The following is a 23236-nucleotide window of genomic DNA, read 5'->3' as shown; positions in this document are numbered from 1 at the left end:
TTTGTCATCATAAAAAAAAAAATATTACCATATAATCCTCTGCCTATTAGTGGTTAGCACGTTCGCCTCACACCTCCAGGGTCGGGGTTCGATTCCCGCCCCCACCTTGTGTGTGCGGAGTTTGCATGTTCTCCCCGTGCCTCGGGGGTTTCCTCCGGGTACCCCGGTTTCCTCCCCCGGTCCAAAGACATGCATGGTAGGTTGATTGGCATCTCTGGAAAATTGTCCGTAGTGTGTGATTGCGTGAGTGAATGTGTGAGAGAGTGTGTGTGTGTGCCCTGCGATGGGTTGGCACTCCGTCCAGGGTGTATCCTGCCTTGATGCCCGATGACGCCTGAGATAGGCACAGGCTCCCCGTGACCCGAGGTAGTTCGGATAAGCGGTAGAAGATGAATGAATGAATGAATCCTCTGCCTAACCTAACCATGGAAATGGCCATTGGAACCATGGTCTATTGTCCAGAGACAGACTTCCAAAATCTTTATCAGGCTTATTTTATTCCATCAATGGATTACAGTCCCAAGATTTTTATTATTTTGTTTGTATGCATCTAGGAATTCATTATTTTAGGGATCAGCTCCATCAACCACATCCCATACCCATTGAATCACACATATCCAGAGACCATCTTTGTTGTTTTTAGGTGAGTTGCACCATTTACGCAGTACTCAGGTTTACACGGTATGTTTAATATTTACTCAGTATCAGCAACATAATGTCTGAATGTATATTTCAGATATTTCAGATTTTCTGATTTCTTCGTCTGATTCAAACGTGTCACTTTGAACACGATCCCTAACTGAATGTTGCATGGTGTATATTAAACGTCTATATAACAAATTTTGTCTCGGTCGTTTATTTGGTGCGCCTGGAGGCTGTGGATTTCAAAGTAGTCTCTTATATGATTTATCATTAAGTGCACTGATTAATACCAAGTTGTTGTTTTTTTTTTTAAAGATATAAAGAATAAAAAACAATAGGGTGTCGTTTTATAGGAAAATTGCTAATTAGTGCCATGTAATTCATGTATGATTTCAACTCATTGTTATTTATTGTAATTTTTTTACTAAACGTGTTTAAATAAACAAATAAATAAATAGATAGATAGATAGATAGATAGATAGATAGATAGATAGATAGATAGATAAATAGATAGATAGATAGATAGATAGATAGATAGATAGATAGATAGATAGATAGATAGATAGATAGATAGATAGATAGATAAATCGTCCATGTACCATATAGCCTATGCAGTAATCTACCAGTAGAGGGAGCCATTGTACAACCAGTAGCTAGGCTACGATTCTAATTGCCAGGACACTTTGCATACTTATATAATCAGAGCATACACAAATAATATACACATAAGGTCTATGCTATAAAATAGGGCATTCTATCATTGACATCTGAGTTTTTTCTTGTTATTTTTTTAATTGAGTTCACTTCGATTTACAAATAAATTTAATTACAAATTCTTTTAACAGCGATTATTAGCAGTTACAAAGCAGTTACAGAGGAATATATAAATGCAGGACACAAATTATACATTTGAATATACATTCCCAAGTGAGCAAGCCAGATGGCAAGAATTTAAGACTATATGCTTATTCTTACCCTTTTATTTATGTAGTAATAACAGCTAGTTAGTAAGTCAAACTCATACAGTGTTTCATATTTATCAGAAGCAAAGCAATATCTGTGTTAATAATGGTATTTCTATCACTGTACACCAGAAAGTGTTGATTACATTTCAGTAACAGCAGCTCTGACAGGATTATAGAAATGTGCTTGTTGTAATAAGTTATTGTTTTTATAATAACAACATACACAGGGACCTGTATGTTCGACGTAGATGGGTGTTTACCAATACAACATTTGTTTGACTGTATATTTATAATCACACCCTCCAGTGTCACCCATATGAGGATGGGCTCCCCTTTGAGTCTGGTTCCTCTCAAGGTTTCTTCCTTTACCAATTTAAGGGAGTTTTTCCTCACCACTGCTGCCTGAGTCACCTCAGACTTGCTCACTGGGGATAAATACATACCACATTGTGAACTAAATATATCTAATTATTATTATTATTATTATTATTATTATTATATTAATTCTTTATGGGGACATGGTGGCTTAGTGGTTAGCACGTTCGCCTCACACCTCCAGGGTCGGGGTTCGATTCCCGCCTCCACCTTGTGTGTGTGGAGTTTGCATGTTCTCCCCGTGCCTCGCGGGTTTCTGCCGGGTACTCCGGTTTCCTCCCCCGGTCCAAAGACATGCATGGTAGATTGATTAGCATCTCTGGAAAATTGTCTGTAGTGTGTGATTGCGTGAGTGAATGAGTGTGTGTGTGCCCTGCGATGGGTTGGCACTCCGTCCAGGGTGTATCCTGCCTTGATGCCCTATGACGCCTGAGATAGGCACAGGCTCCCTGTGACCGAGGTAGTTCGGATAAGCGGTAGAAATGTCCATTGTAAAACGCACTATACAAATAAACTTGAATTGAATTGAATTGAGTGTTTAATGGGGAGAAAAATCCCTGAAAATGCTTTTTGTTCAAACACTTTGGCATTGTTCCTGATACTGCTACTACTATTTACATTTGGCACCAGCAAGAGCTCTCAATTTTATAGCTATGATAGAATATTTCTATAGCCCCTTCTGACAAGCTAAAGAAAAACTATATCTCTCATCTTACATACATACAAGAATTAAGAGGGGTATTACTGTAGCTTTTTTATATATAACTTACTATCAGCGAACATTGTTTAGAAACACCTGTACATTTACTCACTCATGCAATTGTTTAATCAGCCAGTCGTGTAGCAGGTGTACATAATGTAAGTCATGCAGATGAACAGATGTGTTACACAGATACACAGATGTTCACATCAGCCATTAGAATGGGGGAAATGCGGTCTCAGTGATTTTTGACCTTGGCATCATTGTTGGTGCCAGACGGGCTGGTTTGAGTATCTCCTTAACTGCTGATCTCTGAGATGTTCACACACAACAGTCTATAGAGTTTATTCAGAAAGGAGCAAAATTAAAAAAAACAACAAACTGTCTACTGACTACTGGTTTGTGCTGAAAGAAAGGCTCAGATAAGCACTCAAAAATGTACAATTTTGGTGAGCAGAAAAGCCTCTCAGAATGTAGAATTTTGAGGCAGATGGGCTACAATAGCAGACCACATTGGGTTCCACATCTGTCAGCCAAGATTGTAAAACTGAGGTAGCAGTGGGCACAGGATCACCAAAACTGGATAGTTGAAAACTGAAAAAACATGAGGCACATAGCATGAATCCATGGACCCTACCTGCATTGGGTCACCAGTCCAGGTTGGTGGTATGATGTAGGGAATGATTTCTTGGCACATATTGGGCTTAATACCAATCACGTATTCCTTGAACGCTTGAATGCATTGCGGCCTTCCTGATTATTGTTGCTGACCATGTGCATTCTTCAACAATTTACCATCTTCTAATGGCTACTTCCAGAATTATAATGCAAAAGTGGTTTCATGGAGATCTTCAGTGGTCTTTCCAGTCACCGGATCTGAGCCTAATAGAGCATTTTTGGGATGTGGTAAAATAAGAGATTCACAGCATGAAAGTTATCTGAAAAATCTGCAGTAATTGTATGATGTAATCATATCAACATGAAGCAGAATTTCAAATGAATGTTTCCAACATCTTGTGGAATCCATGCCATGAATGTTCTGGAAGCAAACGTAGGCCTGACCCAGGATTAATCCAGTATTCCTAAAAAAAGAGTTAAGTGAGGTGAAGATGTAACTTTAAGACTTCAGGATGGATGACTCTGTAAAAAAATTGTCATGAGAGAGAGAGAGAGAGAGAGAGAGAGAGAGAGAGAGAGGATAAGCTGGTGAGAGAGTTTGATTGTTTTCAGCTGCTATAATATATATTATGAGAGGTTAAAATAGGTTGAGAGTTCAAATCCCAAATCCACAAAGCTGTTGCCAGAGGGCACCTGAGCAAGGCTCTTAACCCGCAGCTGCTCAGTTGTATAAAACAAAATAAAACATAAGTCGCTCTGGATAATGACGTCTGCCAAATGCCATACATCTAAGTGGAATAAAACACTTCAGTGTGTGTTGTTATCAGAAAATATTCAACTTCCTCTATAACAACTGTAACTCTGTGTCAAGTCAAGTCACATACCATCACTGATTGTTTTACTATAACCAAATACACTACATTGTGTGTTATTCCTTACTTGTGAATTACAAAAGACCTAATTCAACCTATACACAGGAACTACCAGTTTTCATCTAAATATAAACATAGATGAGCTTGACAAGTAGTGCATAAATTACCCATAATCCTCAGCACACTCATCCTTTACAGGCACTAGGTGGAGACTATAACAGAGTCAGGGCAGCTTTACAAAAGCAAGCTAGATGGAATAAAAGGGAAATTTGGCCTTGCCTGTTGTGCAGTGATTCATTTCCATCTTCCATAGGACAGAGCTTCAGAGCACCACACCATTTAGCAATGCAAGTGGCTTAATTATTTACCAAGCTGGCTGTGTCTTTAAACATGCACGCTGTGAGTGAGATCGATAAAACACTGAGTGATGTGAGTGATCTTCATAAGGGGTGTTGTAAAACCTCATGAATACACCATGCTTAAATGTTTTACAAAAGAATGCATTCATATGTGTGTGTCTCTGTGTGTGTGTGTGTATGTACAAATATCTTCTGAAATTAGGTTCAGCATATGAACATTTTTCACAGCAGAGGGAGCTTCTGTTGTCACCCTCCTCTTTTAGTGGCAAAAACATATTGCCTGTGTGTGTATGTGTGTGTGGTGCATGTGTGTAATGTGCGTTGAGGCGCAGGTTGGTGCAGGCGGGGGGCAGAGCTGGGAGTGGGCTGCTGACTCAGCCACTAATGGCGCATTCGTTTATCTGCACTGCAGTGCTTCGCCGCACCCTGCCTCCTTCCCACTCCCTTTTCCTTGCTCCTTCGCTTTTACCACACATGCACACACCAAGCACACTGAAGAGGAGACTGGACACAGACGCTTGGAGATCTACACCAAAGTATCGTTTGAACGAGTGGATTTTTTTAAAAAACAAAACGCAGGGAAATCAGCAACATAAAATCTGAGGGAAAGCCAGCACTGTAGAGTCAGACATAAGAGGAAAACATGTGACTTGTTAGCAGGAATGTGGTGACAGAGACGCCAAGAGAAGCTCCAATACTGGTCTGAGTAAATGCATTTACCTCCTTTTTCCAAGATAAGCTTCCTGTGACACGTTTCCCCAACACTGTTCTGTACTGGAGAAGTGCGGATCAATCACTCTAAGAGCGAGGAGCTTAGATCAAATCCCCACGAGGGCTTCTGAGGCGAGGCAGTTACAGTGGGGACGTGTATACCACACCACACAGCTAATGGCTTTGTATTGATCCGCCTACAAAAACATGACTTAGTGGAGTGATGTGCAGAGTCTAGCAAAATTTCATGACACTGTCAAAATCCATTCTCACTCTCCGGCTCATGGGAAGATGGCTCATTATTCAGACACACACATGTGTAGAAGAACACACTACCAAAATTGAAGGCAGTTTGCTAGGCAGGCATTAATGCCACGTTTAAGGGTCTGCTCAATACTGTAGCGGTGCTTTTAGAGAGGTGATACAATGTGGCCAGTAATTATAGTACTCTATAGAAATGATTGGCTATAACATGCGGTCAAATGGACACCACTGGATAGCCAGACAAAAAAGAGCTTGTTTTGTATTGTTTTGTTTTTATTCCTCAATAAAAGCAGTTGACACATTTTATAACTGGAAGGCTGCTTTATTGTTAATAAAAAGGTTCGTGCTCAAATGAAGACAATTTTTATATGTTGGTACTAAGAGTCCAAGTGGTTGTGCCACACACACCATAACATGTCCTCCTACAACACTGTGTCAAACAATAACAACAGTTTGAAAAGCACTTTTTTTTTTTTTTTTTTAGCAAAATGGAAAAGCATTTCTACCATGCTCAAAATGAAATTGTCCAGTAACCAAATACTGATACAAAAGTGAGTTCAGATGGTGGGGGAAGAAAGAAAAAAAATCAGAAGGCAAGCAATTTTTTTTTCTCACAAGCCAAGTGGATGATACACAAAGCACAGAATTATCATTGTAACATCAAATCTAGTGGGTTGTTTTTCCCTTGTTTTGTGTAGGTATTCCTCTGGCAGTATGTCAGACACCTTATACACACTAAAGTCCCTGATTTGCATTGTGCTCCATTTTCATTCCCCATCTCTTTCCTCTCCGTGGGTCATTGGGTATGGCACCATCCTCTGGAAAAAAATGCATTTCAGAAATTGCAGAAACGTGAAAAAAGGCACACATAATCTGTGAAGTAGCACTAGAAACAAATTACAGGAACTGAAGAAAAACAAACAAATGATTTGCAAGATATTATAGCCAGTGTTCTGATCCGAGAGGAAAAGAAACCGGGGATATCAGCATGAGTTCTTCGGTGAACGTTGGCTGAAGGTCGGACGGAGCGGCGTGTATGCGCACTGTGTGTGGCCGTTAGACAGGACTCAGGATTCACAAAGCTCTGCTGGTAGTGTAATCATAATCATAATCGTCATACAGTTTTAAGTTCCAAGCAGCTCCAATAAAAACTGTGTGAATTTGTTCCCCAAACACAAAAAAAAAAATATTGACATCCACTGGACATGTTGCATATATAAACAAAAATCTGACAGTGCTCTTTTATATATGCTCTCATACATATACATATATTACGTATATTCATATATATTTATATAGTTTTTCTAATATAGTATCCTTGGTACAATAGATCATTCAGTTCAGTTATTCCCCCAACAATATGAAGTGATCAAGTTAAAATAAAAAAACAGAAAATTAACAAAATAAAAAAATGTATAAATTTGACAAGGGCATTAGCTGGAAGTCATTCATGTATTATTGTTTGTTATAATTCATTAACCGATTAATAGTAGTCGCTTAATCTGTAAAATTCTGTATTTACAAAAAACCACAACAAAGCATGCCAGTTAAAATAAAAGCATATATTACAATACTTGTCGTCTCTCTCAAGTGTTAAGTGAAGTCTTTACATTTCAGCATTTGTGCCATGGACATCATCACAGCTCCCATTGAACCATACATTAACACGTCATACAGCGTGTAAGCGTGATTTTACAACACGGTACAATCGCATTCAAGGAGAAAGGAGTGTGTGAGGAGAAACTGCATGGTTGTCTATGCTTTTCACTGGGCACCGATTTGGATTGGAGTCCACAGTTCCCACTCAGGAGATCCCAGGCAGTCGACAGACCAACAAACAGGTCTGATAAGGGAGAGGGAGCTGGGCTGTAAACACTAAATACACACACTCAGGCTTTGATGGTGTGGATTCTAGTGTCATCAGTGACTCTGGGTCGTTGTCACTTTTTCACCTTCTAAGTGAATAGGGTAATGAGGGCAGAGAAGAGATTGGCAGGTAAGAGCAAGTTGGAATAATTTTTTTTAAAAAAATCATCATTTCATCTTTTCCTTTGTGAGAAAAGATTGATGATTGATCTTGGTTGTTTTTCTTATTTGTAAAAGATCTCTGCTTCCCTGTAATGCTTATGGTAAGACATTCAAACAGTTCATGGCATGATGAGTAGAAACCAAGAATAATTAAAAGACATTTGAAGGAATGACATTTTGTTTTTTTCCAGGCTTTAAAAACACCTTAAATTCAGAGCAAAAGGGGATGGCAGTTTGCTCGAGAGGTTGCAGACATAGTTTTCACGGTGCAGTTTAGACAATTTTCCCATATAGACAAACAGTATTTAAAAAACAGATGAACGTTCCAGAATTGCATAATATTCACCAACACAAGCATCCTTTACCATAAACCTGGATTATTCCTTGTATCACTTCATTCTCAAAGAGAGCTTCCACTCCACATCCACTCTGCATAATCCCGCATACTGTACGTATCATATTGTCAATATTTACTCTATTATTCAACAGTCAAAAAGCCACCCAGTAGATTCATTCATAATAGCTACCCTACTGCTCCCCCGAATGTCTCCAAGACAAAACACACGTCTAACAAAACACACAAGCCCTGATATGGTCATCTGGATTATGCATTACCTTTAAAACAATCAAGACAACATTTAAAAAAAAAAAACAAATATAACACGCATGTTAAATGAGGTCACCTCTAAGAGAGGTCTGGTCCCGACTGACGAAGTATTGTAAGAGATTACAGATGGCATGGTGGCTTGCTGCAACCTTCATAGACCCTTGATTGCATGATACAAGACTGGAAATTAAGGGCCAAATCATATTGCTGGTGCAAAATGAAAATACACAAAGAGTGATTTGCCCAAGACTTGATTTGAATAGAAACCTAATCAAAAGTTCCTAAAGTCTGGGGTAATGAAAATCTGTAAGTGAATCTACAAATGCGTCTAGTGTACCACAATGCATACAGAATAAAAAAAAATGCTTTTGATAATCCACTGACTCTATCTATATGGAATTGGCATGATCTGAGTTGGTTAGTTACAAAGCAGTGATTTATCGTGGGGTAAGTACAAGCAGAACAATTAAGAACAATTTTTGAGTATTACCAATTATCCCTTTCCAGTCATTTCTATTGAAATATTTGCCTGTGGACAGCCTCAAACATATGGTCAAGCCACATCTGTGGTCAGAGTAGAAGTGTCAAGTGGACTATGATTATACATGCATGATTTCTGATCAAAACATGCCACCATGCAAGTCATTTCTATGCACTGAACGAGCACAATTAGTTACTTATTTATCTGGAACTCAGTCTGAGCAAGTCCCTTACAGCCCAAGTCAAAACCTTGATTAATGACCCCAACCCAATTTGCAGTGTGGAAGTCTATGTATAAAATGTCTTCTTTTTTCTTTTTCTTTTTTTTTTTTTTTTTTTAATGCAAGTATAACAAAGAGATGATGAAAAGACTATGGGCCAAATGTTTCTTTTTACTTTCATTTTTGTTTCTCAAATAAGATGCACATATATTTATCTCACATAACCCTTGCATAATTTTCTGGTTTGTCATTTTCCTCAATTTCCCCTCTCATTTTCAGTCAACTCTACTGTAATCTGTATCTTTCTGGTCAAAGGACAATGTTCCAGAAACTTTCCTATACCGAGTTGGGGGTTTCCCGCTGGATTTCGGCAGTGTTTATCGGGGCAAATCTGTTGCAGAGGAATGCTAAACTCCACACGGGGTGTGTGGTGTATATTCTGTGTGTGGTGGGACGTAGATAAACATAGGTAACTGCCATGGGCCTTTCATCGTGTTTTTAGTTGCTTTGTCAAGCTGTAAAATCTTGGTCGCTGAGTACAGATGCCACACAGTAAGCTCATTAGGGTTTGATTTGGTCGTAATCAAAGTGGTAAGAAACCAAGCTGCTTTCTCTGTACTGGCGCATCTGTAAAGTCTGTAAACAACTTTTTTTTCCACTTTTCTGGGTTTCATTGAAAATGAATTTTCCTTGACATTTGTTAGAGTTGATAGAGTCTCATCACATTTGTGTCTTGTTTTGGCTATAACCATTAGCATAGTTCTAACACTTTGATTCCTTGACGTCTTTTTGGTTTTTGTCGTTCTTGCCTTTGCTTTCGCTTTCATCCTGTTTGTCTTTCTCAGGTTTGGTCACGCTGTCGTAGGAGGGCAGTGAGGCAGTGGAGGGTGTGTCCTCCTTCTTCTCCTGGTTGGTGCCTCCATTTTCCAGCTTGCCACTGCTTATAAGTCGCTTGCAAATGAAGCCTCTGCGTATTAGGTAGGCACGGTAAGCACGCTGGATGACCGAAGCGGACATGTGCTCCTGCTTGCGCCGCAACGTCGTGGTGATGGGCTCAAAAGATATCTTGGAGGGATTGGCTGCAATGAAGCGCTCCTCCATCTGCTGCCGCATCATGTCCAGGTCACCACTGTCACCCAGAACACGTTTGGTAAAGGCAAACAGGATATCCAGGCAGTGAATTCGGTCTCCACTCACCATGGGCAGGTCCATGGCAATGAGTTCTATCGTGTTGGGCTTAGGCACCCGTAGGGGGTGCTCGAGAGCATCAGCAAAGTCACCGAGCTTGGCAAAGGTGATAAACTGCGAAGCAGTAGGATCAAACTTCTCCCAGATCTCATAGAAGGACTCAAAGTCATCTTCGCACAGCGGATCAGCACTCTCTTCTGTAGCCACGCTAAAGTTTTCCAGGATAATGGCGATGTACATATTTACCACGATCAAGAAAGACACAATGATGTACATGACAAAGAAGAAAATGCCCACAGAAGGATTGCCACAGTCACCCTTTACAGAGGTACCAGGGTTCTCCTTATTAGGATCACAGTCTGGAGCGTAGTTGAGGATGGGAGCCAGTAGGCCGTCCCACCCTGCTGAGGTGGTGATCATAAACAAAATAATCATGCTGTTTCCAAATGTCTCAAAATTGTACATGTCATCGATTCCAGATTCCCGTTTGACATAGGCAAAGTTAGACATGCCGAAGATGGAGAAAATGAACATGACCAGGAAGAGCAGCAAGCCGATGTTGAACAGAGCTGGCAGTGACATCATTAAGGCAAACAGTAAAGTCCGGATGCCTTTGGCGCCTTTGATCAGACGCAGGATACGACCAATTCGAGCCAAACGAATAACCCTAAACAGTGTCGGTGACACAAAGTACTTCTCAATCAAGTCTGCCAGGAACATACCTATTGTAATACACAAATGGGAAAGACAAAAAAATGAGCAGAGGAAATAAGATTATACAACCATATACGATCATATACTTACAAAATGGAGAGGGACTTACCAACTATAGAAAGGATGACCACAACACAGTCAAAGATATTCCAGCCATTGGTGAAATAGTAATGACGCAGGGCAAAGAGCTTGAGGACGAATTCAGCGGTGAAGACCACAATGAAGATGAAGTTCACCCAGTACAATATGTTTTCTGTCTCCGGCGACTGATCATCTGTTTCCACCATCATGGTCACCATGTTTAGACAGATGAGGATCATGATAGAGATGTCAAACACTTGCTGCGTCACAAAGTCAAACACCATTCCCTGGATCTTGTTCTAAAGGACAAATTAGAGACTCAAGATTAGACCCAAGACATACCTTTTGTTACCAACCGTTATGTGTGCAGTTGTGTATGTACTACCTGAGGTCTAGGTATGGGTTTTTGTGGTTTCTTTGAACCAAGTTTCTTCATTGCATTGTAGTATTTCTTCTGTTCTTCTGTCATGAAAATATCCTGACCTCCAAAGTATAGGAACAGACAATCTTTGGTTACAATCAATATAACCTTTGAGAGAATGTACATGCTAGCATACAGCAAATATTCGATATCATTTCTAATTGATCAAAGAGAGGAGCCTTATCTTTTTCTTTTGCTGGTTGAAATTGTCGATGATGACACCAATGAACAGGTTGAGAGTGAAAAACGAGCCAAAAATAATAAAGATGACAAAGTAAAGGTACATATAGATGTTGTCCTCATACAAGGGCTGGTCTCCCACCTGGGATCATACAACAAGTGAAATAGTTGGCTTTGAATTCTACAAGGGTCATCAAAAACAGCTTCTGATATTCCTATTCATACCTTTCGTGAATCAACCGCTGCATACATAATGTCCATCCAGCCTTTGAAAGTAGCCTATTATCAGAAATAAAATATATATATACAAATTCATTAAAAATGTATTAGCAATGCAATGTTAACAGTTACAGGGTCCTTAGTTTGATCCTGAGCTCAGTTTACTGCCCGTGTCTATCTTTCTTATGTTCTTCCTATGGTTGCTTGGGTTTCCATTGGGTTCCCCTAGGTGTGATTGTGTGTGCATGGTTCCCAGAGAGAAGGATTTTGTTGATCCTTCAAGACCCTGACCAAGATAAAGCATTTACTAAAGATGCAAAAGTCCAAATAGCAATACAAAAGCTAAACTGTTCATGGATGAATAGACATGTTCTTACACTCCACCCTTCAACCAAACCCTGTCACATAACCACAAACATAAAGTCCAAGAAAAAAGAATATACTGAAAATATTGATTTCTAGCATGAGTTTCATGAACAAAGAAGCTCACCACTTGGAGCAGAGCCAGATAGCCGGCACCCACGTTGTCAAAATTGATCTTGACGTTTTTCCAGCGCACTTCGCTGTAGTTCGCATAGATGAGTTCAAAGCACTGTGTCTTGTTGTTCACCTCGTGCAGTTTAAAGTATTCCTCAGAAGTTTCATTGAAGCAGTAGTAATACTTCCCCGCAAATAGGTTGACACCCATGATACTGAAAATCAGCCAAAAGATGAGGCAAACCAGCAACACATTCATAATGGAAGGGATGGCACCCACCAAGGCGTTGACTACAACCTAGAGCAAGAGTGGAAGAGACAAGGCAGTGTTGCGTGAGGACCCAGAAACTATACAGTACACACACGCAGAATATACTCATACACAATCACTACCAGCTATGAACAAACATGTATAACACAGCGTCGTATTTGTATGGCTAAATATAAGTCTTTTTTAAGTGCTATGAGGCCATATAAGATTTATTTGAACCCTTTCATGCATAACATCCACAGTCAGTTTAGGGCAGGGTTTTTTTGTTTGTTTTTTTTGTTTTTTCAAGGGTGAACGCTAACATGTGATTCCTCCGAGACACATGAAGAGAGCAACCTTTACCTTTTCAAACTGTTGCTCTTGCTGCATCACAGGGCAAAGTAAAGCACACCCTGCCCTCTGCCCACTCTGCTCATATCTATGATTGGCTAGTGCATAATGTGATTGACAGCGGAGAATCTAATGCTTTCTAATACTAACAGACAGCATGGCTAATTTTACTTTCTTGGACTCCAAGCCACGGACAGCTGTGAACTTGTCAGGATTTGATATCTATTTATTAATTAATTAATGTAAGAAAATGTAATCACTTGAAACCATTACTGCAACATACTATAAATCAACATGCTGATTTTTGTTCTCAAGACATGTAATTCTCAATAACAGTAGGTGTTTTATATACAAATAAAAAATATTTTTAAAAATGATTCACTAATTATGAACGAATGAATGAAACTGGTGCATAGAACAGCTCAGTGGAATTCTTTTTTTTTTCCATATCCCAACTGAGGAGGTTGGGGTAGCTATGATACAGTGCCTCGGACTTGCTCATTGGGGACAAATACAAGTCTGAGGTGTTTCAAAAAACAGAGCAAGGCCTCTCAACCCTCCCTGCTCCAGGGGCACTGTATCATAGCTACCCCAACCTCCTCAGTTGGGATATGGAAAAAAAAAAGAATTCCACTGAGCTGTTCTATGCACCAGTTTCATTCATTCGTTCATAATTAGTGAACATTGTGAACTAAATCTATCTAATATTAATCTTGAATTTTGCATTCTATTAATCTTTATATTATTCTTTATATTAACCTTTTGTTCTATGTTTATGTTCTGTAAAGCTGCTTTGAGACAATGTCAATTGTAAAAAGCGCTATACAAATAAACTTGAATTGAATTTTTAAAAATAGATTTTTTTATAGTTTGAAAAATGTGAAGAATTCTAGTCAAAAAAAAGTTTTAATCAAAAAAAATTGTTTTTTGGGCTTTTATTTGTGTTTTTAGTGGCATCATTTAACAGCTATTTAAGAATATTACAAACGATTTTTTTAAAACCATATTTTTTATATTTCTAGTTTTATTTATATTTTAAATAACTTTGCGGTTCATCATCATAAACAGTTTAGACCAAAATGTTAACAATTTGTTTATATGAATTTTATTGTTTAATATAAGTGCTTTTTAGAAAAAGTAAAATTCATGTGACATGCAGATTTAAGTAATATAAATATCCATAGAATCTGGATATCTTTTAGAATCATTTATGCATGAAAGGGTTTGTAAATTTCCATAAACTGAGTTGTTGGAGAAAAAGAGATCTATGGCAATACGTGGAGTTTTAATCATGACCTCTGAATTGAGGTTAAGAACCTTAGAATTAGGGATATTAACATTAGAAATATCTGCCATACAGATAGCGTAAACCCAACAAACCCAGCAAACTCATAACATGACCCGTCCCTCTACCCACAAGCAAGCAAGAACAAAACTAGACTGATCAGATCAAACCCCCACTTCCCCTCCCCGATCCCCATCCACCCTCAGCCCTGTTCAGGATCCCATCCACCAGTGATTAGCGAGGAGCGGCGCGTGCTGTGTACGCTCGCACGCTGTGTTAGGCTGGCTGAGCCGCAGCTCTGGGGCAGGCAGCTGAGCATGCATGTTTTCACGGATTCCACAGTGGAGCCATATTCCCTCCTTGCACACTAATTTCATACTGTGGAATGATAAGATTCTCCAAGCAAATACAGGGCAAATACAGTCTCTCCATTTGCTATTACAAGGACTGATAATTATGAAAATTTAAAGAAGGAAAAAATGCTTTTCTTGACTTTCCCCTTGATCAAATCAACGTAACATTATTTCAGCCCTTATACAGCACTATAGTATACGCAGTACATCGTACGATGATATATGATCACTACAAAAAATTCATTCTTTGTACGATTAGTTTCAATCGATTCAACAATGCGATTTAAAAAACCCCATTTAAAGCTATTTGTCAGGAGAATCAGTGTAGGCTTTAAATTTAGCACACATTTAAATGTCACATAGACATTCAACACAGATATAAAAGTGAGGGAAAATGGCTTTTAAAAGTGCATAATGTGCATTGGCAATTGAACTGAACATGCGTGTTACATGGCATCATTGTGCAAACTCAAACACTGTTAAAATCAATAAATAAATGAATCAGGAGAGGCACCAGCACAGAGAGATTTACATACGTGTAGAAATTACAAGCGTTAACGTAGATCCTATCGGAGTAGATGGACATTAATGATCTGGGCTTAATCTGGGCTAACTTTGAAATGAACTATAAACCCAGATCAAACTTTCAGAATTTTCTTCAAAAATAGAATTTATTTATAGTTGCAAATTTTTTACTTTCTCACCTCTCTGCGCTGCTGTCTCCTTATCAAGTCATTTATTCATTTTGAACTCAAACCTTTTTTGTTCATTTAAAACAAAATTCCATTTCATTTAATGAACAAAGGCTAATATAAATGTAGATTATTCATTTACATATCTTTCTTTCTGTTACTGCATAATAGAACTTATTTCTATTCTGACCCAATCATAACTGGATTATCATAGGGACAACGCAGTTTTACAAAGTTTTAGAAACATCACATTCCATATGCCACCCAAAAATGACACGCTCAGTAGGCCAGTACTACATATACTAGGTTATAATACAGGAAGAAAATTAACCAGGAAAACAACAAAAAAATAATAAAGAAAGAAAGAATAACATTCCAAAAATATGGAAAGTTCCTTAATAGATAAAAGTATAAACAGAAGCAGTGGCCTGTGAACTCCATGCATAATAATTATCTTTATTGTATAATCTGGTCTGTCATTTTTGGGTCATTTTATCATTCTGTAGAAAGGACGCAAGTTTTGCCCAGAGTGAAATCTGTGTATTTTTAGCAACAGTTGATCGTGATAATCGGCTATAAATTCTATACATCTCTCTGCTCTAGTGGGTCCAGTCTCCCGGTTTCAGCATTTCTAACAGGAATCATCGTGCCATGTCCTAAAAGTGCCATGCTGTGAATAAAACCACTTACTGCCAGCAGGCTGCCTGGTCAATTTCCTAAGCTTCTGTTTTGACTCAAAAAGGAAGTCAATTTCCATATAAATTGGCCGAACACTCTCAAATTTTTAATGAAGACTTATCTTGAGACATGTCATACTGTTCATTTTCCACCCTACGCAGTGGCACAAACTGTCCGGATGACCAATCAACCACATTTGAGTACCTCTGAACCCAAGGCTTCAGAGAACTGAATTTTACATTCCCACAGTCCACAGAAGCTTAGCAAATATCCTCCTCTCACACCCACACTGCTGTGTGTGTGAGGCTCTCTTATTTTCAGTCCCATGAGCAGATCCTGGACAAGCGAAAGAGAGGTGAGGCGCGACTCCAGCAGGTTGAGACAGGGTGAGATGGACAGGACATGATGAGGGAGTTAGGGAGGGAAAGAGGGAGGGAGGAAGGGAGGGAGGGAGTTAGGGAGGAAGGATGGAAGAATGGGAAGGGGTTGGCTGAGGGAATAAGGGATAGAGGATCAGGGACTGGGAAGGATGTGAAAGGTTAGAAAGGCAACAGAAGCTCAAGGCAACCAGTCCAGGGGTAAGAGAGGAGGGACTGAAAGCGACAACAACCAGGCACCATCGTTCACAACCACCAAAGCAGGGATGACTGCTGAGAAGGCTCAGCTTAACACCTACTCTTACTACAGACTAACCGCAGGGAGTAATTAAGAGCCACGCTAATTCCGTGGATGTGTGCTATAGGAGTGACGACCCCATCGTGTAAAGGAGTCTTTCGCTCTGAAGTGGCTCTGTGCGGTATTGTATGGGGCAGGCCTGGGTGCGAGTTCAGTGATCCAGTGGATCTGTGCTGCTGGTTGTTCTCTGATAGATGCAGAAGGGGTCAGTTGGAGAAGGGGAATGATGGAGGGAAGGGGGCTCTCTATTAAAAGCATAAGTTGAGAAAATCAGGCCAAAGGAGCAGCCAATTGATCGAAGCTGGTCTTAGTTTTCAATAAATAAAATACCTTTCCATTGTTTTTTTAAACCAAAAAGCCAATTATTATTATTTATTTTCTTTACTAAAAAATCATCTTATTAGAATTTCCGATGACGCAGCTTTGAAAAGACTTTTTCAGTCTATCAGTTTGTTATAGAACTGAATTATCTTTTAGGTCTTATACCACAGCGTTTTTGGCTTCTCAATTCTGATTGGTGCTGATTTATTAATTGAATTATAATTGTCAGGCTTAAGTTGTTTTATTACATTCTTTTTATCATTTCAATTATATCAACTTACACAGGGACTTAACACTAATTAAAAAACATTTCTACTGATTGATATGGTGAGGTTTTCTATAAGGAGATTTAGCATTTTTGGAAGGAGTCTCCAGTGTTACAGCTACAGCTGTCTGGCACGGGAAAATCTAGGATAAAAAAATGTAGGATATTTCTCAGTAACATGAAATGCTGCATTTTTCTGCCTTATAAATGTTAAAGGAGAAAACAAAAAGGCTTGTAAAGACTTTGAATGGTTGTTCATAATTGCTATAACGTAAGTGATTACAGGAACTAGGTCGTTTTAACATTAAGCATAGCGTTAAGTGAGATGTGTAGATCTTATTAAATAATTGTGTTTGTGATGGCAAACCGCTGTGGTATAAGAGGAGTAAAACACTTTGGAACGTTCTGTTATAGGAAAATAATGAACATCTGGGTGATACAATAATTCTGATTCGTCACATCACACCACAGCGTGCTTGATTACTTTTCTATAACAGCCCACTCTGACATGTTTTATTCCTTAATTAGAGAATTATCTAGGAATCAGCTGAACACAAAAGGATTCCACTAAACTCAGGGAACACTTGTGTTCGAAAGAATATCCCAGCTGCATCATAACTCAAACATATCTGGTAAAGAATGCATGAAATTGCATTATGTATGAAGAGTGATTTATTTTCAGTGGTTACTTTCTTTTCTTTTTCTTTTAAATTATCCCTCTGGTATGACTTTGGCGTTGTTGTTGCTGTTTTCTTTTGCGTTTTTTTTTTTTTTTTTTTTTTTTTTGATCAGCTCTAGCATGCTGTAACTGTTGAATGGGCATGCAGGATCAGCTCTATAGCTTTTCTTACCCTCATCCCTTCAAAACGGGACAATGCTCTGAGTGGTCTCAGGGCCCTGAGTGTCCTGAGTGATTTAATGGGCCCTAGATCGGAGTAGCCCAGCGTATTAGCTATAAGGCTGACTATAGACACCTACACAGAAACAGAGAAGCAAAAAAGGATCCAGACTGTTAGATGGGCAAAGCTTTCTATGGACGAGATGGTCCTAGAGCTGCTTGAATGTTGCTTTACACACATATATAGACGTACTTGGATGGGTATATACATATATAATAATGTCTTTATACATGTATATATCCTTCAGAGATTAAAGAGAGAGACAAATAGAGAGAGAAAGAGTGTCATGTTTAGGGTTATAAATGTGTAGAGCTTTAGAGGCAGCAGTCACGCCCCTGGATTTCGATCTTGGTTAGTTTTAGAGGTTGGTGAATCTTGAGAGCTTCTTTTATACCTGTGAAGAAACTGATGATTGAAGAGAGAAAGTGACAGAGAGACATAAGACTTAAATAAAAGAAGAGAAAAGGCAGAGACAGCACGCTGATTAAAGGGGCCTTGGGAAAGGGGGTTTTCGGCACAAAGGAGACAATAAAAACAAAAAACCCAACAGATTACAAGAACCTTACCCTTGCCCTTCTAACATTGTGTCTCCTTGTCGCTCTCGGCTGTGGCATAAAATCCCAAATAATTTAAGACAGACATACTAATGGCACCTAAGAGAAAGAATACAGGTAAACATGTTCATGTTTAACATGTATGTCAGGTTTACAGTCACATCGATCTCACATAGTCTTTACAGAGACTTTAAAAAACACACAGATGCGATATAACGTAAGGGAAAGGGGCAGATTAGAGGAGATCATCTCACTAGATGACACTCAAAGGACAAGATCATACTCCAGAAACCAAAGCCCTGTGAGTCTTAATGTGCCATCCAAAAAAAGCACGCACCCACACACACACACACACAAGTGTGGTAATTATTGCAGATTGGTCATCTAAAAGAAAAATAATATTGTAACTATGAGGGATATTTACTCTATACAGAAGTGTGAAAATGGTTCGATAAAAGGCCAAGGCTAGTAGAAAAACACAAGTGTGCATGGATAGGCACCACCTGTGTAAACGGGGCTTGAGTTTCTGTGTAAAGGAATACGAACATTTCTGAACACCTTCAATAAACCACTGACAGAGACGCGGTAAAAACACAGCAGAAAAGTGCACGACAGTCAAGCTGACCAATTTACAGAGGGGATTCTAGCAAAGGTGAAAGCTTTATCCTGAATGTAGCACTTCAGATGTCTGGAAAAGATTATTAGAGTTAACTCCTAGCACACCCAGATCTGTTTTAATCGTTTGCTATACATATAGTATATTGTCTGAGGCTCTGGTAATGGATTAGTTTCAGGATATCTGTAAAGTAAATCCAGTTTAAGCCTTATGATCTGATCTGCACAGTGATTCACCAAACTCGGTCCTGCTTTGTACCTTCTTGTGCTTTTCCTAACTCTAAAACACTCCCTGTGTGAGTTAAATTTATGACTGTATTATATGAGTTACAGCGAGGAAGATGTTTAAAACCAGTGTGAGTTGCATGATGTCTCTAAGTCTCTAACTGTGAATCTTTTTGAACCTGTTCAAATGGCTACACAAGTGTTCTCCTTTTTGTCTCACTGAAACCATCTAAGCAAGTCCGCAAGCTCCATCAGAGGCCTGCGAGTAGTCCATAAAGCTTTCACCTTCATCTAAAGGTTGGATCTTTGCAGGTAATTGTCACCTTTAGATTGAGCCAATGGAAGGCCCGTGTATGGAGGGCCAGGCGAGCTGGCACCAGTGCTCCTCACGTGCCAATGCTCTCACTCTGCAAGGCAAGGTCAATGAGATGTGTGGCTGTGGTTAAATGAAAACAGGAAACTGAAGCAAAAAGGAACATGAAAAGAAGCAAATGACATTCCACTGTACTGCAAAACTAATTACAATGACTCATGATCCATAAAGCCTGAGTCCTTTATTAAAAGAAAACTCCACCCTGAAGCAAATGTGTTTATATTCAAATATTTGTGATAGAGATTCTGCTCCTAATTTGTAGTTCAATGCTATTTTTTCATGATTCCTTTGAGATGTTAGAAAATCAGTCCCATTTTCAGGGAATCTCTCGCGCACTTGCAACAGAGATAAAAATTTCAGCAAGCTTAAACATAATAAAATAACGGTCAGGTTTCACTCTTAAATGTCATGAATGGGAAATCCAATGTAGAAGTAGCGACGACAATAAACACATGAATGCAATTTCCAGAATGCAACACAGAGACTCAGCTCGGCCTTTTAGTGAGCTATGAGATGACAATAGTACTGAATGTACTGTAGTATGTGGTAGCTGATCTGTTTGAGCAGTGAGAACAAATGAGGAAAGCGAGAGAGCTGGACAGAATAACGGTCTGCTGCCTTACTCTCTTTATGCACAGATGAAGGTAGATCGAATCCAACTGCAACACTTTTGACTGCTGGTCAAACAGCATTGTTGGAAATGCAGAAAACTGTTAAACAGAGTGAAAGTAGACCAACATGTCCACGAAGGACGTTTATACTAAGAATTTCCTTACAAAATAAATCGTGAAGGTTTAATTTGCTTGTTGCTCAGGATGGATTTTTTTTTTTTGATAAACGTACAGTATGACTTTCCTTGAGGCTTAAGTCAATAAGTCAGTTTGTTATGAATAAATGAAGCCAAGGGTCTGATCTACTGTGCTTAAAGATATTTCTAGCAATTTCTAATCATTAAATAAATAAAACTGAAGAGTCAAACTGTGAGCAAATAAAGACAACAGCATGAACAGAAGGATAATAAACAGATTGAGGGATGTTTGTCGTACTGGCAGGAAAAGAATCGGTACTGTACAGGTAAAGCATGCTGGATGTGATATTTGAGCTTCTCTCAGCTGGGCTGTGTAAAAACACAGTGCAGGCCAGCAGAGGAACAGATGGGACACAAAGCAAGACCAAGGTAGAGCGGTGGCTAATGTTAACACTGCACTTGCCATCTACTACACATCCCCAACATCTCCATCTCAGATCTTCTCATGGAAAAAGAAGCTGTGATGGATAGGTCTGTTTATCCAGCTAAAGAAATTCTTCTGTCCTACCCTAAACAGCACCATCTGCCATTTCTGAAGCTATGTTAGGAGGAGATAGAGTACCAAAAATCTTAATCTGTCTTTATTCTGGCTGCTATTTTTTAACTATAATTGTATTGTAATTGTGTTTAGTTTTTTAAGCTATATTTGTTTCTTTAGTTCTGATCATAAATTAGTAGTACAATCTTTGTGGCCTCTTCAGGTAAACAGAATTCTAATTAAACTGGATAGGACTATGTCAATAAATTTGATTCAATTTCTCAATATAAGAACCAATATGACATTCCTCTGGATATTTACCATTGTTATTTAGCATTGGATATTTAGTATTGTCTCATATCATGATATAAGAACTGATATGTTATGGTAAATGACATATTCATCTTATAGCAATGGCTTGCGTGTAACTCTATCTGCCACACCAGCTCTCCGAGCAACCTGGCACAGTATAGGTCTGGAAGAAAGTGTTGGGATTGATAGGCTCTGCTGAAAGGCGGTTAGATCAGGAACATGGTCAGAACAGACATTTACACAAACCACAGACACAATATAGATATACATATATACATACATTAACAAAATACTGTCATCATTATACATATACACACAGGAGAGAAGCACACACAGGTACTACTGTATATTACACTCATACAAAAACACATGGTATCCCTTACTGTGAAGCTGAAGTCCTCCAAGTGTTTGGGATACAAGTGCATTAAAGGGTCAAACTTGGCTGTTGATGAGAGGGCAACTACCAACGGCCCGAGCTAACAGCACTGCAAAACAAACTGGACTAAAGTATCCTGATCAGTGTTGCCAAAGTACAATTACTACTGACGTTACAATGAGTTAAAAAGTGTCTAGCTACAAATTTAGTGACTTTTGAGCAGATGTTAGTGACTGTCTTGCATGTGAATATTGGTCATCCATGTACTGTTCACAATCACAATCAAGTGGATTGCAGTGGTATACTGTAATATTCATTAGTTGGCGATTAAATACATCTTTAATTAGTTGTGAGCAATTGTGTTTGAGGGGATTATCCCAAGAAAACCATTAATACTGGCTAATTACAGTTATGATTCCTCTACTGTCATATGAAATGCTGTAATGTTAGCGAACTAAAATTGCATTACTCAAAGTGCGATTGTTGTTCCTTTTGGCCTTATAGTGCTCAAACAGATTGAAGACTGCTGCTTTAGACACCTAGATTAACAAAGATTTTAAGTTGGCTAGCATGCAAGTTGGCTAAAAGGTTGGCTAACAGTTGGCTAACAGGTTGTAATCTAGACACCTTGATTAACATTGATGTTCAAGTTGGCTAGCATGCATGGTAGCCTAGTGGAATAGGCTAGTTAATTAACCAGAGAATAAACTGCAATACATTTCTTTAAAATTCAATTTTGAAATGTAATATGAATTTCTTCTTCGCAAATTTGCTCTTTCATTCTGTTTCAGATTTTCTACATTGCCTGGCTTATACAGTAGGTTTTATATTTACAACCATGTAGAATTATACTACCACCCGAGGGGTTGGACAAACTAGTTATACTGTATATGTATATATTTATCATGGTTTTAAAAGAATTTAGGAATACAACTTTTCATAGCTTGAACTGTTTCCTTACAATTTTATTTTTATTTTACAATTTACAATTTTATTACTCACTGCAAATCTAAATTAACATTATAAAGATTTGTTGAAAACTGTAATAATGAAGAAAACGTATCTGTCCAAACTAGTAGTGTATCTTTTATTGCATGGTTAATATTATGTTCTAAGGTAAACCCCTACATCAACATGGCAGTTTTGATATCCTAAAATTTATAAATTTAGATTTAATAAACTATAAAGAAAAGGATGATTAAACATAATGGTAAAGAGGTGACATAATAACCATGACCGAGGATATGTAACAGGAATGTATTCAATGTCACTATCAGTATGAGTTTATGAGTCTGTATCTGTATTTGTATATGTACTGAAACCTGAAATGGGTGTGGCCTAAACATTACATACCTAATACATTATAACTAGAAACATCGTTTAAAAAAATCCCAGAGGTAGACACACACAGCACTGTCAGTGTAATGAGTCTGTCTGTGTTTTGACCTGTTTCTGTCTGCTGTCTGCCTTGCTGTTAATTGTTTGCTCCGCCCACTCATTTGTTACCATGGACACTAATTGCACTCTATCTCCCCCTCAGGTGTATCGTCTTAGTCTCTGATTGTCTCTGCGTGGTGATTGGTTCCTGTTTGTTATATTTACTC

At 38.7% G+C, this 23236-nt stretch overlaps 1 protein-coding gene across 2 annotated transcripts in view; it reads right to left on the bottom strand.

Annotated features, from left to right (window-relative positions):
- Window positions 1-5784: 5784 nt before the first annotated feature.
- Window positions 5785-23236, bottom strand: part of scn8aa (sodium channel, voltage gated, type VIII, alpha subunit a) — a 55358-nt gene continuing 37906 nt past the window's right edge. For both annotated transcript variants that reach the window (XM_060893595.1, XM_060893596.1), the window contains exons 21-27: window positions 17844-17966; window positions 12136-12420; window positions 11652-11705; window positions 11431-11568; window positions 11211-11315; window positions 10854-11124; window positions 5785-10752 (exon numbers count right to left, since the gene is read on the bottom strand). In XM_060893595.1, coding sequence (XP_060749578.1) covers window positions 9605-10752; window positions 10854-11124; window positions 11211-11315; window positions 11431-11568; window positions 11652-11705; window positions 12136-12420; window positions 17844-17966 — 2124 coding nt within the window. In that variant the 3' untranslated portion in view covers window positions 5785-9604. The remainder of the gene's footprint in view (window positions 10753-10853; window positions 11125-11210; window positions 11316-11430; window positions 11569-11651; window positions 11706-12135; window positions 12421-17843; window positions 17967-23236) is intronic.

The sequence above is a fragment of the Tachysurus vachellii genome, chromosome 19, assembly GCF_030014155.1.
Source record: "Tachysurus vachellii isolate PV-2020 chromosome 19, HZAU_Pvac_v1, whole genome shotgun sequence".
NCBI classification, from domain to species: domain Eukaryota; kingdom Metazoa; phylum Chordata; class Actinopteri; order Siluriformes; family Bagridae; genus Tachysurus; species Tachysurus vachellii.
The sequence above is the reverse complement of the archived record's forward strand: the minus strand, read 5'-3'. Positions and strand labels throughout refer to the sequence as shown.